General features: G+C 42.3%; 1 protein-coding gene across 1 annotated transcript in view; it reads left to right on the forward strand.

Moving 5' to 3' along the window:
* The window catches only part of GLUD1 (glutamate dehydrogenase 1), a 42,396-nt gene extending 34,181 nt beyond the window's left edge, over positions 1–8,215 (forward strand). The window contains exons 11-13 of the mRNA XM_032141812.2: positions 824–915; positions 5,154–5,216; positions 6,535–8,215. Coding sequence (XP_031997703.1) covers positions 824–915; positions 5,154–5,216; positions 6,535–6,654 — 275 coding nt within the window. The 3' untranslated portion in view covers positions 6,655–8,215. The remainder of the gene's footprint in view (positions 1–823; positions 916–5,153; positions 5,217–6,534) is intronic.
* Positions 8,216–16,197: the final 7,982 nt, after the last annotated feature.

Raw genomic sequence — 16,197 nt, forward strand, 5'->3', positions numbered from 1 at the left:
AGCCACTGTGCCCAGCCAATAATATTTTTTTAAGTGTGATTTTAAAACCCCACTGTCGATACTAATTTCTGTCTCTGGTTGCTCTTAGTAAAGGCCTATCTAGTGTCAAGAATTGTTTTTGAGACTCCTGATGAGAATACTTGTTTTTCTTTGACTAGAGTAAGCTCCACATTTAAGAGTAGAATTTCTCATCAAGCTGAAATAAGACCAAGACCTCCTACTGAGCTTCTGTACTCAGCCCACTGTGAGAATCTGGGTGAAGTGTTCCATCTATTTCCTTTTCTTTTTCCCCCAGCATTTTCTTTTTAATAGAGCCAAGGAAAAACCCTGGTAATGGGTGTTATGGAAACAGAGCAGTGACCTAAATTCACATTTATATAGGAAATTGGCAATGTGTTTTATTCCTTCTTGACTGAGTTTTAAATGATTAACCCATTTATGTCATTAAAACTCTGTATAAGGCCGGGCGCAGTGGCTCACCCCTGTGATCCCAGCACTTTGGGAGGCCGAGGCAGGCGGATCACAAGGTCAGGAGGTGGAGACCATCCTGGGCTAACACAGTGAAACCCCGTCTCTACTAAAAATACAAAAAATTAGCTGGGCGTAGTGGCGCGCCCCTGTAGTCCCAGCTACTGCGAGGCTGAGGCAGGAGAATGGCGTGAACCCGGGAGGCAGAGCTTGCAGTGAGCCGAGATCACGCCTGTGCACTCCAGCCTGGGTGACAGACCAAAAAAAAAAAACCAAAAAACATGTATAATTTTTGGTTACATTATATTTGGGATATTTTGTTTTTTTTTTTTTTTTTGTTGGTTTTTTTTTATAGTGTCTGTTCAAGAGAGTTTAGAAAGAAAATTTGGAAAGCATGGTGGAACTATTCCTATTGTACCCACGGCAGAGTTCCAAGACAGGATATCGGTGAGTGTGGTGACCCCACAGTTGTACTTCACACATGCTCCCTGTTCTTTCCTTCAGACAGAGCTGGTTAGATGGATTTCATTTGCGACGTAGTCTTTGTAATTAGCTTGACAGTAAGTGCGTGACGTGTGTTTTGTACCTTCCCTTTTCATTACATTCTAAAACTGGAGTAAGAATCCTAGTGACTACTAACAAATATAAAATAAATAAATTTGGTATTTTTCACGCACATGTTTTAATAGTGAAGGATTATTATGTATTTTAATTATTTTAAGCTTCGGAGAAATAGTAAGCATTAGATTGAACTATTTGGGAGTCCAAGAGTTTGAGACCAACCTGAGGAACATAGCCAGTCCCCGTCTCTACAAAAATAAAGAAAGAAAGCAAGAAGCCAGGCATGGTGGCACACACCTGTAATCCCAGCACTTTGGGAGGTCGAGGCAGGTGGATCACGAAGTCAAGTCATCGACGCCATCCTGGCCAACATGGTGACCCCATCTGTACTAAAAATACAAAAGTTAGCCAGGCGTGGTGCTGCGCGCCTGTAGTCCCAGCTACTTGGGAGGCTGAGGCAGGTGAATCATTTGAACCCGGGAGGTGGAGGTTGCAGTTAGCCGAGATTGCACCACCGCACTCTAGCCTGAGCAACAGAGAGATACTCCGTTCCCGCCGCCACTACCCGCCCCCCTCCAAAAAAAAAAAGAAAGGAGGGATGGAGGGAGGGAAACTTCTTTACCAGTAAATGATAGAAGACAGGAAAAACAAAAGTCCATAACACATAAGCCTGGGGGAATAATTTAACCTCATTGTTGAAGAAATACAAATTTAAAAAGGGTGTTTTTTTTTAATGTATTAACAAAAACAATTGATGGATCTTACGTTCACCATGTATGTGGTGAAACAGTTGTACCTTTATTCTAGTGACAGTGCAGATTGGTGCAGCTCTTTGGAAAATGTGAAGTTATTAAAGTGTTCCTGCCCTTTGGTGCTATGATAATCTCCCCTCTGGGAATTTATCCTAAGAAAATAATTCAAAAGAGGAGGAACCACTCCATGCACGATGATGTTATTGAAACTATGTTTAGGCCAGGTGCGGTGGCTCATGCCTGTAATCCCAGCATTTTGGGAGGCCAAGGCAGGTGGATCACCTGAGGTCAGGAGTTCGAGACCAGCCTGGCCAACATGGCGAAACTCCGTCTCTACTAAAAATACAAAAAATTAGCCAGGCCTGGTGGCACGTGCCTGTAGTCCCAGCTACTTGGGAGGCTGAGGCAGGAGAATCGCTTGAATCCAGGAGACAGAGGTTGCAGTGAGCCAAGATCGCGCCGCTGCACTCCAGCCTGGGCAACGAGCGAAACTCCATCTCAAAAAAAAAAAAAAAAAAGAAAAGAAAAGAAATGGTGTAGACAATTTTTAAATTTGGTTTTATTTAAAGTTCTGGAACAGAGAAATGGCTGACATATCTTATAATACATCCTAGGAAATATTCACTCATAGTTTAAGAATATATTACAATGGGTAAGTTACAATATATCTTTTTTTTTTTTTTTTTTTCGAGACAGTCTTGCTCTGTCACCCAGGCTGGAGTACAGTGGCGCGATCTCGGCTCACTGCAACCTCTGCCTCCCAGGTTCAAGCAATTCTCCTGCCTCAGCCTCCTGAGTAGCTGGGATTATAGGCACCCGCCACCACGCCCAGCTAATTTTTTTGTATTTTTAGTACAGACGGGGGTTTCACCTTGTTGGTCAGGCTGGTCTCGAACCCCTGACCTCGTGATCCACCCGCCTCGGCCTCCCAAAGTGCTGGGATTACAGGCATGAGCCACCGCGCCCGGCCGTCAATGTATCTTCTTATGAAATATTGAGTGATGGAAAACAGTTCTGAGACTATATTGCAACATGGGAAAAAGTTAAAGGTTTTGTTGTAAAGAAAGAAAAAATGCTTTACCCATTCTAGGTACTAACCGTTCCCCTCAGTAAACCTTCCTTTTTCCTAGAGTGATGTCTTTGTTCTGGTCCTTGTATCTGGAATACACTGATCCCCTCCCTGCTTAAGTGTCACTGCAGTTCTGTGGCTCTCTCTGAAAGTCTCCTGTGTGCCACTGTTTCATACATAACATCCACCCCAAGTGGCTAGCAGTGCATCAGAAGGGCTTGTGCTGCTATTGCCGCTGCCAGAGGACTGTTCACCCCTCCCTTTGGTCACCCCACTACCCAGCATATGCCTTGTCAGTTAAAAAAATAAAAGTTTTCTCAAGCTCTCTCCCTCTAGTTTCCCCGTGCCCCTGTTTGGCACTATCAGGACCCACATCATTGACTCTGCCATGTTTCCACTCTCCCTTATCCCCCCAGTGCCCTCACTTCCCTCCTTATCTAACTTAAATTCCATGCTCCATCATTACAGTCACTCCCCGGTCTTGTTTCCTTCATCATACTCCCTTGTTAATACCTAAGCCCTAATTAAATCCCAGCAGTCTCTTCCATGCCTCTACCCTGTAGGAGGCCCTGCTGGCAGTTCACACCCTGACCACTAACCTCAAGTAGGCGCTCAGAGCTGCCCAGCAGTCATACTATTTTTTCCGTGTTCTATTCATTCTCCCCGTCTCCTGAGTGATTACGTCCTATTTTCTCCTCACTGCCCTGCACTCCAGCTCATGACCTGCTATCTGTTCACAGATAAAACTGACGCAGCCTGGGAGCTTCCACATCTACCCAGCTCCTGGTACCTGTACCCAGTCCTGTGTCATTTCTCTTCGAATAGATCAGCTCTTTGTGCTTTCATTTCTTAGGTCCAGTTCTTGTTGTGGGCATTGGATGGTTTTTCTTCAGATACACCTCTCTAGCAAGTCTGCGCCTCTCTCCTACATCAGCAGTTTCCCTCCTCTGAGTCATTCCCCTCAGCTTACCAAATGCTGTTTTAAAATATGTATAAATCTTAATCCCACTTCCCCTTCCAGTATTGCCATTTGTTTCCTGTAGAGCAAACCTCCTTGGAAGAGTTGTATATACTCAGCCTCCAACTCTTTACTTGAACCTGCTCCACCAAGACTATTCTTGTCAAGACAGCCAGTGACACCAGCATTGCCAAATCCAATAGCTATTTTTCAGTCCTCATCTTGCTTGACCTGTCAGCAGTTCTTGTCACAATTGACACTCCCACCTTGAAACATTTTCTTTGCTTAGTTTCCAGGATACCACATTCTCCTAGTTTTCTTCCTACCTCACTAAACATTTCTTCTCAATTGCCTCTTGCTGGTATCTCTTCAACTCTCCACTCTCCTAACATTGGAAGGCCTGCATCTCTAAACCACTTCTCTATCTAGATTGAAAACTTCAATGATCCACTTAGCCTCGTGGTTTGAAGTCCATGTATATACACTGTCTTTCCACTAGCATATAAAGTCTTTGAGAACAGAATGTTGATTTTATTCTCTAGTGTGCCCTAGTACCTGGAAGAGTATGTACTCAATAAGTGTCCAAACTATATCAGTGACCCATTTTAAGTTTTTATCGGGCATATGTGTTTTGTAGCTCTGTATGTCACCTTAAGAGTGATAGTGAGTTAATTGTCCTTAATTTTCGAGAAAGCATTTCAAGAAACAAATTAGGAAAGAGAGAAGCTGACTTGATGGTGGAGGCCCTGGGTCATATCCCAGCTCTAAAAATAGCTATCTGTAACCATGGCCAGCTTCTCTGGTCCTTAGTTTCCTCATCAGTAAAATTAAAAAGCTGCTGAGATCTATACAGCTTTAAAAGTTGCTGGCACTACTGAATACATAGGCAGAATTCTACCCCAAAGCCGCTATGGGGTTTAATCAGATTCCTTTCTGTGTTCTGTGTGGTGTCCCTGTTCTCTGGGGAGCTGAGGTGAACGCACCATGGCATGAACAGCGTAACACATTGCTCAGTGCATCTGCATCTCCATGAGTGGAGGGTGCTCATCTCACTCCATGCTCTCGTGTCTCTAGGTCCAAAAACTGTCTTCATTGTTGTACTATAATCTTATGAGTATTTGTTTGCTGTCAAATATAATAAAAATAACTTGTGGTCAACAAGCAAGTGCTTCAGTAAGTATCAAGATACTGTATCTTTGATACTGTACAGAAATGACATATCTTAGCTAAAAGACAAAAAATTCTGTCTGGTTGTATATTGACTTGAGAATCCTTTGTCATCTTATACGGGGACACAAAACAGGTCTTTGTGGTTTTGTTAAACTTGTGTTCTTTTCCCTAATAGGGTGCATCTGAGAAAGACATCGTGCACTCTGGCTTGGCATACACAATGGAGCGTTCTGCCAGGGTATGTGTGCAGATGCTGTTTGCCTTCCAGCTAGTCACATGAAGTGCAATTCAACCATGCTATCTCAGCCGCCACTGTATGTGCTGATAGAAAACAGCAGTCTGTTCAATGGTCCTCATTTGTGTGTAGCAAAACACATGCCTTTTCAGTCTCAGATGATGAGCAATTTTTTAGAGTCTTCAAATATGTTTTTGAGGCTTTGGAAAGAAATAATAAGGCTGATTTAGGAGGTAATGATGTTGGTAGCTAGCCCAGTATGGAGTAGTTAGCCAAATTGGATTGTAGCTCAGTGCGCCACTACGTTATAGCTACAGGAGGCTACCTTACTATAGAATTTGGTATAAGCAAAAGTTATTTTGACTGCTTGATCCCTGCTTTAAGGCCTCAACCACAGTTTGAGTCCAGTTTTCCTAATTTCTTCTTGGGTTCAGATTCTATCTGCTTGGATTTATGATGAAATAGCATAAGCAGATATTGATGAAGAAGGTGTTCCTTCTTAGGGCTGTTGTTTTTCTTGTTAATTTTTGATCGAGATAGGGTATATGTGGTATAAATTCATCCTTTCAAGTATTAAATTCGGCATCCTTTATTATATATTTGAGCCATCACCACTTTATAATTCTAGAACATTTTCATCACTCCCTTCTTTTTTTTGTTTTTTTTTGAGACAGAGTTTCGCCCTGTTGCCCAGGCTAGAGTGCAGTGGCGCACTTTCAGCTCACTGTAACCTCCATCTCCCAAGTTCAAGCAGTTCTTGTCCCTTAGCCTCCCGAGTAGCTGGGATTACAGGCGTGAGCCATGACGCCCAACTAATTTTTGATTTTGTTTTCGTTTTGTTTAGTTTTTTGAGATGGAGTCTTGCACTGTTGCCCAGCTGGAGTGCAATCTCTGCTCACTACACCCACCGCCTCCTGGGTTCAAGCGATCCTCCTTCCTCAGTCTTCCGAGTAGCTGGGATTACAGGCGCCCACCCCCACACCCGGTTAATTTTTTGTATTTTTAATAGAGATGGCGTTTCACCATATTGGTCAGGCTGGTCTCGAACTTCTGACCTCAAGTGATCCACCCGCCTCAGCCTCCCGAAGTGCTGGGATTACAGGCGTGAGCCACTGCACCCAGCCACCCCATTGTTAAGTCCAGAGAATTAGGCCCTCCTGCCTAGAGGTTCTGCTGCTAGAGTAGTTTGTCTTTGGCTGCCCAAGTCCTGCCTTGAAACAATGAGAGGGTAACTTGGACCAGGCCTGTCTGGGCCTTGTGTGTTTATGGCCTGGCCACTTGAGTCAGGATGATTTTCACTGCATTTTCTCTTTCATTTCAGCAAATTATGCGCACAGCCATGAAGTATAACCTGGGATTGGACCTGAGAACAGCTGCCTATGTCAATGCCATTGAGAAAGTCTTCAAAGTGTACAATGAAGCTGGTGTGACCTTCACATAGATGGATCATGGCCGACTTCCTCACTATCCTCTTCACGTGTAACTTCTGCAGACCTATCACAAGTTTACATGTAACCACAGAAATCCCTTTCTCTCCTGACTCATTAATAATGGATACCATTCTCAACAAGTCAATCCAAATCAGCCTGTTGAGAAAGAAATTAAGGTTAGGGGATCATGTACAAGCTGAGTGTGAAAGTAGAAATCACCTACACCAGAGAGCCATTTTGGTATTTTGCCTTTAGATAAAAAGCCTCCTCTATCTGGCTGTGCAGCCTTGCTCTGTGGCTTTTCCCAACACAGTCAGTGCGAGTGCTGGGGAAGGAACAGTCAAGAGCAGTCAGTTGCTTTCTTATTTTGCTCTGGATGAGTCTGGGACACGCTGTAACTTTAACACATTTAAGAAGTAGGTGTGTGGCCTTTTCAGAAGGTGGCATGGTCCTCAAGTGAGTTCTTAGTATTTTATATCAGCAAAATAACTCAATTTTGCAGGTTGCAAACAAATATAAAAGCTGTTTCTGTTTATGAATTTTATTCTTTTAGAATAGAATAAGTACATGCTGCTGTAATAAAATTGCCTTTAATCACTTAACAAGCCTAACCTTGACTCAAACAGTGAATGCCTATAGAAATAATAAATGAAAAAAACTAGTATTTTTATATCATAAAACAATGTCATTTATAGCTTATCATTCATGTATTGTTGTCCAGCAGACATTAAAAGCCCTGTGGATAATTAAGTTATCTTCATACCTGCAAAATAGTGGAGGCTATTTTCGTTAAAACTGTCAGAATTTGCTTACTATAATTATGATACAGTCCAAAGAATGCAGTAACTTTTTATCATGTTAACTAATTGTTCTCTTTTGAAGATCTGTGGTTGACTAATTAAACAATAATTCAAGTAGAGTGTCCCAGAAAAAAACCACTTGGGCTCCCTGTTTGGAGTCTGGCTGGCTCTGAGCGTTGCCAATGGCCCCTACTCACCTGACTTTGTATCCTCTCCTTTTAGAGGCTTTGCATTCTGCACCCAGCTTCACTAACAGTGGGCTGAAAACATCCTTGGGTTGAGTGTTTCATTTGGGAGTTATTTGGCCAGGGCCTTTTGAACAGTAGTGTCCCCATGAAGTGCTAGATAATATATGTATAAGAATCAGCTTTTTTTTTTTTTTTTAACTCTAACACCGTTCAGAAATTTCTAACTACTTTGTAACTGCATGGCTTAACCTGGTGATAAAAGCAGTTATTAAAAGTCTACGTTTTCCAAAACTTACGTTTCTTTTCTGTGTTTTTATATATGGTAGTTTCTCTTTTCATAAGCTATAATACAGCAATTGGATTTCTGAAATGTTTATAGTGACCACTTATATAACATTCCTTCCACTTTATTGTGAGCTGCCCAGATTTTATTCTTGAATTCTGGTTTTTGTTTGTTTGTTTGTTTGTTTGGTGCTCTACACGTTCTGAGAAACTTCCCTAGTAACGAACTGTAGAAATGATCCCTGAAAGCATAGTCTTTATTCTCGAATTATTTTGTATTTTATTAAATAATATCAACAGCTGTTCTTGAGGAAGAGGCTCTAATGTTTAAAGCTGATACTGAAGTAACTTTTAGTGCTGTTTTTCACTAAAGGGGATTTTATGTGGAATAATTTAGCTACAGAATGTAACAACTATTGAAGAGAGAATACTAACTGTAATCAGAACTGAATTCTAGACTTGATTCCACCAGTTACTTAACTGCCAGTGTGAAGCCTGACTTTCATTTGGTCTTTGTCTGTATGTCACAGTTCTGCCTCTGCATGCTCCTGGCATCAGGTCAGTCAGATAAACAGGCCCCCAGTATATGGGCATAGCAAGCCCTTCCCCAGCATGGTGGTGTCTATCTGCACTCTAGGTGGGCTACTAAAATGTGTAAGGGGGAAAGTGATACAAAAACCAGTTCCAGAATGTTAGAATAATAGTGCGGCAGCAGATTCAAGTCATGTGAATGTGGGGTAAGTCTTAGTGGCCTTTGACTATATATTGGAAATATTGATTTTTTTTTTGCTGGGGGGTTAGTTTTTGTTTTTCGAGACAGTGTCTTGCTCTGTCACCCAGGCTGGAGTGCGGTGGTGCAATCACGGCTCACTGCATCTTCTACCTCCTGGGATCAAGCAGTTACTCTGCCTCAGCCTCCTGAGTAGCTAGGACCACAGGTATGGGTACGACACCTGGCTAATTGTTTTTATTTTTTGTAGACACGAGGTCTCCCTATGTTGCCAGGCCGATCTCACACTCTTGGGCTCAACTTATCTTCCCACCTTGGCCTCCCAAAGTACTAGGATTACAGGCATGAGCCACCATGCCTGGCCAATAGTAATTTTTTAAAGATAATGTTGAGGAGTATTGTTGATAGTAATATTAGAAAACTAAATTACCTGTGCTAGCTATATAAAGATGAGAGCACTAGTGTCAGTAATTTTGGCTCCTGAAGGTTTTAGTTTTTAAAAATCTGGTCAATTACTCTTTTTACCTTGACAGAAATTTTTTTTTTTTTTTTGAGACGGAGTCTCGCTCTGTCCCTGAGGCTGGAGTGCAGTAGCACGATCTCGGCTCACTGTAACCTCCGCCCCCTGGGTTCAAGCAATTCTGCTGCCTTAGCCTTCCGAGCAGCTGGGACTACAGATGCGTGCCAGCACGCCCAGCTAATTTTCTCGTATTTTTATTAGAGATGGAGTTTCACCATATTGGCCAGGCTGGTCTCAAACTCCTGACCTCATGATCCACCCACCTTGGCCTCCCAAAGTGCTGGGATTATAGGCGTGAGCCACTGTGTCTGACCTATTTTCAATTATTTTTAAAACTCACACATGATACTGAAGTTACTTGGTTCTGAAATAGCCATAGATGACTTATATAGCACCTGAAGAAGACTTAACTGTTGCTTTATGAGCCTCTACACCAGAGTGTATTCTAATTTCCCTGATTAAGGAGATGAGAAGTAAAGGCATGAATTTTCAGTGCTTTTGGCACCCTAACTAGTAGGATTGGTCATTCCTTTTTCTATATTTTTTCTCTTTTCCTTTTTTTTTTTAACTTCATGACTAGCCAAAGAGCTGATTCACTTTTTAAAAAAAGCTTGGCATGGCTGAGAGTGGAGGCTCACGCCTGTAATCTCAGCACTTTGGGACGCCCAGGCAGGCAGATCACAAGGTCAGGAGATGGAGACCATCCTGGCTAACACGGTGAAACTCCATCTCTACTAAAAATACAAAAAAATTACCCGGGCGTGGTGGCAAGCGCTTGTAGTCCCAGCTACTTGGGAGGCTGAGGCAGGAGAATGGCGTGAACCTAGGAGGCGGAGCTTGCAGTGAGCCCAGATCGTGCCACTGCACTCCAGCCTGGGCCACAGAGCGAGACTCCGTCTCAAGCCTGGCATGTTAACTCACAAGCAAGTAAATTCCATATTCACTAAACATCCCTGACAGGCTTTCCCAGCCCTGCTGTTTGTTAAGGTAGTCAAAGCATGGCACATGAAGAAAACTACACCTGTGGATATTGTACAAAATATTGTTTTTATGATTTTTTAATATTTTTAACATAACTTTTATTGACTTGTGTTTGTATTTTTATCAAACATACTTCATTTATTTATTTATTTTGAGACGAAATCTCGCTCTATCACCCAGGCTGGAGTGCAGTGATGCGATCTTGGCTTACTGCAACCTCCGCCTTCCAGGTTCAAGCAATTCTGCTTCAGCCTCCAGAGTAGCTGGGATTACAGACATGCGCCACCGTGCCCAGCAAATTTTTGTATTATTAGTAGACACAGGGTTTCACCATGTTGGCCAGTCTGGTCTCGAACTCCTGACCTCGGGTGATCCACCTACTTCAGCTTCCCAAAGTATTGGTATTACAGGCATGAGCCACACATCCAGCTTCAAATATACTTCAGACAGTTTCTCACCTTAGCACTACTGACATTTTAGGCTATGTAATTCTCTCTGCCTTATTAGGATGTTTAGTAATATCTCTGGCCTCTACACATCGGATGTCAGGAAGACCCCTCAGTTATAAGAATGACTAATATATTCAGATTGCCAAATGTCCCCTGTGGAGCAAATTCATCCCTTGTTGTGAACCGTGATCCAGAGAGCCAAATAGTGATACAAGGTTTATTGTTCACAATAGCTTGTCCCGTCCAATCCAGACAGCCAAATAGTGATACAAGGTTTATTGTTCACAATAGCTTGTCCCCTCCAATCCAGACACCACCTGCCTCGCCATTTTCCACTGCCCCAAGGCAACCACTTTCAGCAGTCTTAAATATTTCATTTTTATTCTATTTAAAGCCTTTGCTCATTTTTAAATTGGGTTTTGTCTGCATTATTGAGTGGTAAGGGTTCTTTACATATTCCACAGCCGGTTGTGGTGGTACAGGCCTATGGTCCCAGCTACTCAGAAGGCTGAGGCAGGAGGATCACCTGAGCCCAGAAGTTCAACACTAGCCTAGGCAACATAGTATGACCCTATCTGTAAATGAATTTTTGAAATACATATTCTAGATAATTGACCTTTATCATGCATATAATTTGCAAATATTTCCTCTCAATCTGTTAGTTGTCTTTGCACTTTCTTGATAGTCTCCTTTTTAATCTTGAGAAAGCATAATTTTATTTTCCTCTGGTTGTTGTGCTTTAGGTTGTATGTAAGAAACCATTGCCTTGCCACTGCACTCCAGCCTGGGCGACAGAGCAAGACTCCGTCTCAAAAAAAAAAAAAAAGAAACCATTGCCTAATCCATAGTCATGCAGATATATCCCTATCTTTTTTTTTTTTTTTTTTTTTTTTGAGATGGTCTCGCTCTGTCGTCCAGGCTGGAGTGCAGTGGTGTGATCTCACAGCTCATGGCTAAGTGCAGCCTCTACCTCCTAGGCTCAAGCAATCCTCCCCCTTCAGCCTCCCAAATAGCTGGGACTATAGGCCCATACCACCACCAAGCACAGCTAATTTGTGTATTTTTGGAGAGACAAGGTCTCGCCATGTTGCCCAGGCCAGTCTTGAACTCCCAGACTCAAGCAATCTGCCCACCTTGGCCTCCCAAAGTGCTTGGATTACAGGCGTGAGCCACTGTGCCTGGCCTAGAAAGATTTTTTTAAGAAATAGTGACCAGGCCGGGCACAGTGGCTCACGCCTGTAATCCCAGCACTTTGGGAGGCCGAGGCGGGCAGATCAAGAGGTCAGGAGACCGAGACCATCCTGGCCAACATGATGAAACCCCGTCTCTACCAAAAATACAAAAAATTAGCAGGCGGGCAAGGTGGTGGGCGCCTGTAGTCCCAGCTACTGGGGAGGCTGAAGCAGGAGAATGGCGTGAACCCAGGAGGCGGAGCTTGCAGTGAGCCGAGATCGTGCCACTGCACTCCAGCCTGGGCAACAGAGCGAGAGTCGGCCTCAAAAAATAGTGACCAAAAATATCCCACATTTGATGGGAGTTGTGAATCTACACATTCAAGATGCTCAACAAATTCAAAGCAGGATAAACTCAAAGAGATCCATACTGAGACACATTATAATCAAATTGTAGAAAGATAAAGACAGAAAAGCAGCAAGAGATAAGTGATTCATCCTGTACAAGGGATCTTCAGTAAGATTAACAGTTGCTTATCAGAAATCACAGAGTACAGAAGGCAGTAGGACACTTCTTCCCCTTTCTCCCACCGATAGATGATATGTTAAAAGTACTGACAGCAAAAAGTCAACCAAGAATCCTATATCTGGCAAAAAACAACCTCTAAAAACGAAGGAACATTAAGACATTCCCAGAAAAGTCAAGGGAGTTTATCATGAGTAAACTTGTGTTATAAAGAATGCTAAAGTCTCCCCATATTACTCTCAGGAAGAAAAAAAATAGAATGCAAAAGTGGAGCTGGGGCCGGGCATGGTGGCTCATGCCTGTAATCCCAGCACTTTGGGAGGCCGAGGCGGGCAGAACACAAGGTCAGGAGATGGAGACTATCCTGGCTAACACGGTGAAACCCCGTCTCTACTAAAAATACAAAAAAAATTAGCCGGATGTGGTGGTGGGTGCCTGTAGTCCCAGCTACTCAGGAGGCTGAGGCAGGAGAATGGCATGAACCTGGGAGGTAGAGCTTGCAGTGAGCCGAAATCACGCCACTGCACTCTAGCCTGGGTGACAGAGCCAGACTCCGTCTCAAAAAAAAAAAAAAAAAAAAAAAGAAACTCTGGAAAGCAGGGTGGAACTATTCCCATTGTACCCACAGCAGAGTTCCAAGACAGGATATCGGTGAGTGCGGTGACCCCACAGTTGTACTTCACATATGCTCCCTGCTCTTTCCTTCAGACAGAGCTGGTTAGGCTGATTTCATTTACTGGGTAGTCTTTGTAATTAGCTTGACAGTAAGTGCGTGACGTGCGTTTTTTACCTTCTCTTTTCATTATATTCTAAAACTGGAGTAAGAATCCTAGTGACTACTAACAAATTTAAAATAAATAAATTTGGTATTTTTCACACATGTTTTAACAGTGAAGGATTATTATGTATTTTAATTATTTTAAGCTTCAGAGAAATAGGAAGAATTGAAAAGTAAGCATTAGATTGAACTATGTGAGAGTCCAGGAGTTTGAGACCAACCTGGGGAACATAGCAAGTCCCCATCTCTACGGAAAGAAAGAAAGAGGCTGGGCGTGGTGGCTCACACCTGTGATCCCAGCACTTTGGGAGGCCAAGGTGGGTGGATTACTAGGTCAGGAGATCAAGACCATCCTGGCCAACATGGTGAAACCCTGTCTCTACTAAAATACAAAAATTAGCCAGGCGTGGTGGCAGCCACCTGTAATCCCAGCTACTTGGGAGGCTGAGGCAGGAGAATCACTTGAACCTGGGAGGCAGAGTTTGCAGTCAGCCAAGATCGCACCATTGTGTTGCAGGAAGTCAGGGACCCCAAACGGAGGGACCGGCTGAAGCCATGGCAGAAGAACATAAATCATGAAGATTTCATGGACATTTATTAGTTCCCCAAGTTAATACTTTTATAATTTCTTATGCCTGTCTTTACTGCAGTCTCTGAACATAAATTGTGAAGATTTCATGGACATCACTTCCCCAATCAATACTCATAATTTCCTATGCCTGTCTTTACTTTAATCTCTTAATCCCATCATCTTCATAAACTGAGGATGTATGTTGCCTTATGATCCTGTGATGATTGTGTTATCTGCACAGATTGTAGAGCATGTGTGTTTGAACAATATGAAATTTGGGCATCCAAAAGGAATAGGATGGCTGTGATTTTCAGGGAACAAGGGAGATAACCATTGGGCCTTACTGCCTATGGGGCCAGACAGAACAGAGTCGTATTTCTCTTCTTACAAAAGCGAATAGGAGAAATATCGCTGAATTCTTTTTCTCAGCAGGGAACAGCCCTTAGAAAGAGAATGCATTCCCAGGGGTAGGTCTCTAAAATGGCCACTTTGGGAGTGTCTGTCTTATATGGTTGCAGATAAGGGATGATATAAGCCCCGGTCTCCTGTAGCACCCCCAGGCTTATTAGGATTAGGAAATTCCTGCCTAGTAAATTTTAGTCAGACAGGTTGTCTGCTCTCAAACCCTGTCTCCTGATAAGATGTTATCAATGACAATGCATGCCCAGTGAGACATGAAACTTCATCAGCAATTCTAATTTCACCCTGGTCCTGTGATCTCGCTCTGCCCCCATTTGCCTTGTGATATTTTATTGCCCTTGAAGCATGTGATCTCTGTGACCCACACCCTATTCGTACACCCCTCCCCTTTTGAAATTCATAATAAAAACTTGCTTGTTTTGTGGCTCAGGGGGCATCACAGAACCTGCCAACATGTGATGTCTCCCCTGGACACCCAGCTTTAAAATTTCTGTCTTTTGTACTCTTTCCCTTTATCAGACCGGCCAACACTTAGGGAAAATAGAAAAGAACCTACATTGAAATATTGGGTACTGGTTCCCCTGATACCATTGTACTCCAGCCTAGGCAACAAGAGCTAAACTCCATCTCAAAAAAAAAAAAAAAAACTACACACCGATATCCTTTATGAATATAGACACAAAAATACTGAATGAAATACTAGCAAACCAAAGCCAGCAGCTGACTAAAAGTGGTATACACCATGACCAGGTAGGACTTATCCCAGGAATGCAAGAGGAGTTCAACATAAGAGATCAATCAATGTAATGCACCACATTAGTGAAACAAAGGGAGAAAACATATTATCATCTCAATAGATGCAGAGAAAGTAGTTGACAAAATTCAACACCCTTTCATAATAAAAACATTCAGCTAGGAATAGAAGGAACTTCTCAAAAATAACAAAGAGCATTTATGAAAAAATCCATAGCTAACATAGTCATTGGTGAAAAATGGAAAGCATTCCCCTTAAGTATGGGAACAGAACAAGGATTTTCACTTTCACCACTACTAGTCAACGTTGCACTGAAAGTCCTAGCCAAGAAAATTGGACAAGAAAAAGATATAAAAGCATCCAAATTGGAAAGGAAGAAGTGAAACTCTATTGTCAGATGACATGATTCTATATTTAGAAAATTCCATAGAATACATACACACACATATACACATACATAAACCTACTAGCCAGGCATGGTGGCTCACACTTGTAATCCCAACACTTTAGGATGTTAATATAGGCAGGTTGCTTGAGCCCAAGAGTTCGAGACCAGCCTGGGCAACATGGCAAAACCCCATCTCTACAAAAAGTACAAAAACTAGCAAGGTGTGGTGGCTTATGCCTGTAGTCCCAGCTACTCAGAAGGCTGAAGTGGGAAGATCACTTGAGCCAGGAGTGGAGGTTATAGTGAGCCAAAGATTGCACCACTGTACTCCAGCCCTATCTCAAAAGCCAGAATCTAAACAAATAAACCTAGTAGAGCTGATTTTAATTCAACAAAATAGCAGGGTACAAAGTCAACACACAAAAATCAGTTATGGAAATATACATGTTAAGATGGCCAACTAGATGCAGCCAGGTGCAACAGCTGCCACCGAGGGACTGATTTGACTGGTGCACTCCTAATGGATCTTCAGAGGGAAGGCACTGAGAGTGGATGGAGGGAAGACACAGAAGCTCAGCTAAAGGGGGAGGAAGATGGGAGGCACCCTTTCATACAGATGAAATAAAATCACTTAAAATAATCAATTAGATTTCAAGTAGGAATTTGAAAAGTACTATCATCATTTTCTTTATAATAAAGAATGTGACATGATATTTAAAGAAAATTATTTTTAGAAGTGTTCAATTCCACTGGCAACACTATCAGGCAAACACCCTAAATTTTCTGTTGTTCAGGTTGCAAAATGTGAGTATTTCCTAAATTTGCTGTGAACCCTTGGGAATAAAGCAGAACACAATTTTCAAAATAAAAATGAACAATTTAATGCATTTAAATAAGTTTCCTAAAAATGATATATTAATAAAATTCAGTACTAAAATGTATAAATCCTAAATAAATTTCCATTTCAATACTTCCTTTTGATAGTTCTGTTTTCT

This window comes from Hylobates moloch, unplaced genomic scaffold, assembly GCF_009828535.3.
Source record: "Hylobates moloch isolate HMO894 unplaced genomic scaffold, HMol_V3 SCAFFOLD_3, whole genome shotgun sequence".
Lineage (NCBI taxonomy): Eukaryota > Metazoa > Chordata > Mammalia > Primates > Hylobatidae > Hylobates > Hylobates moloch.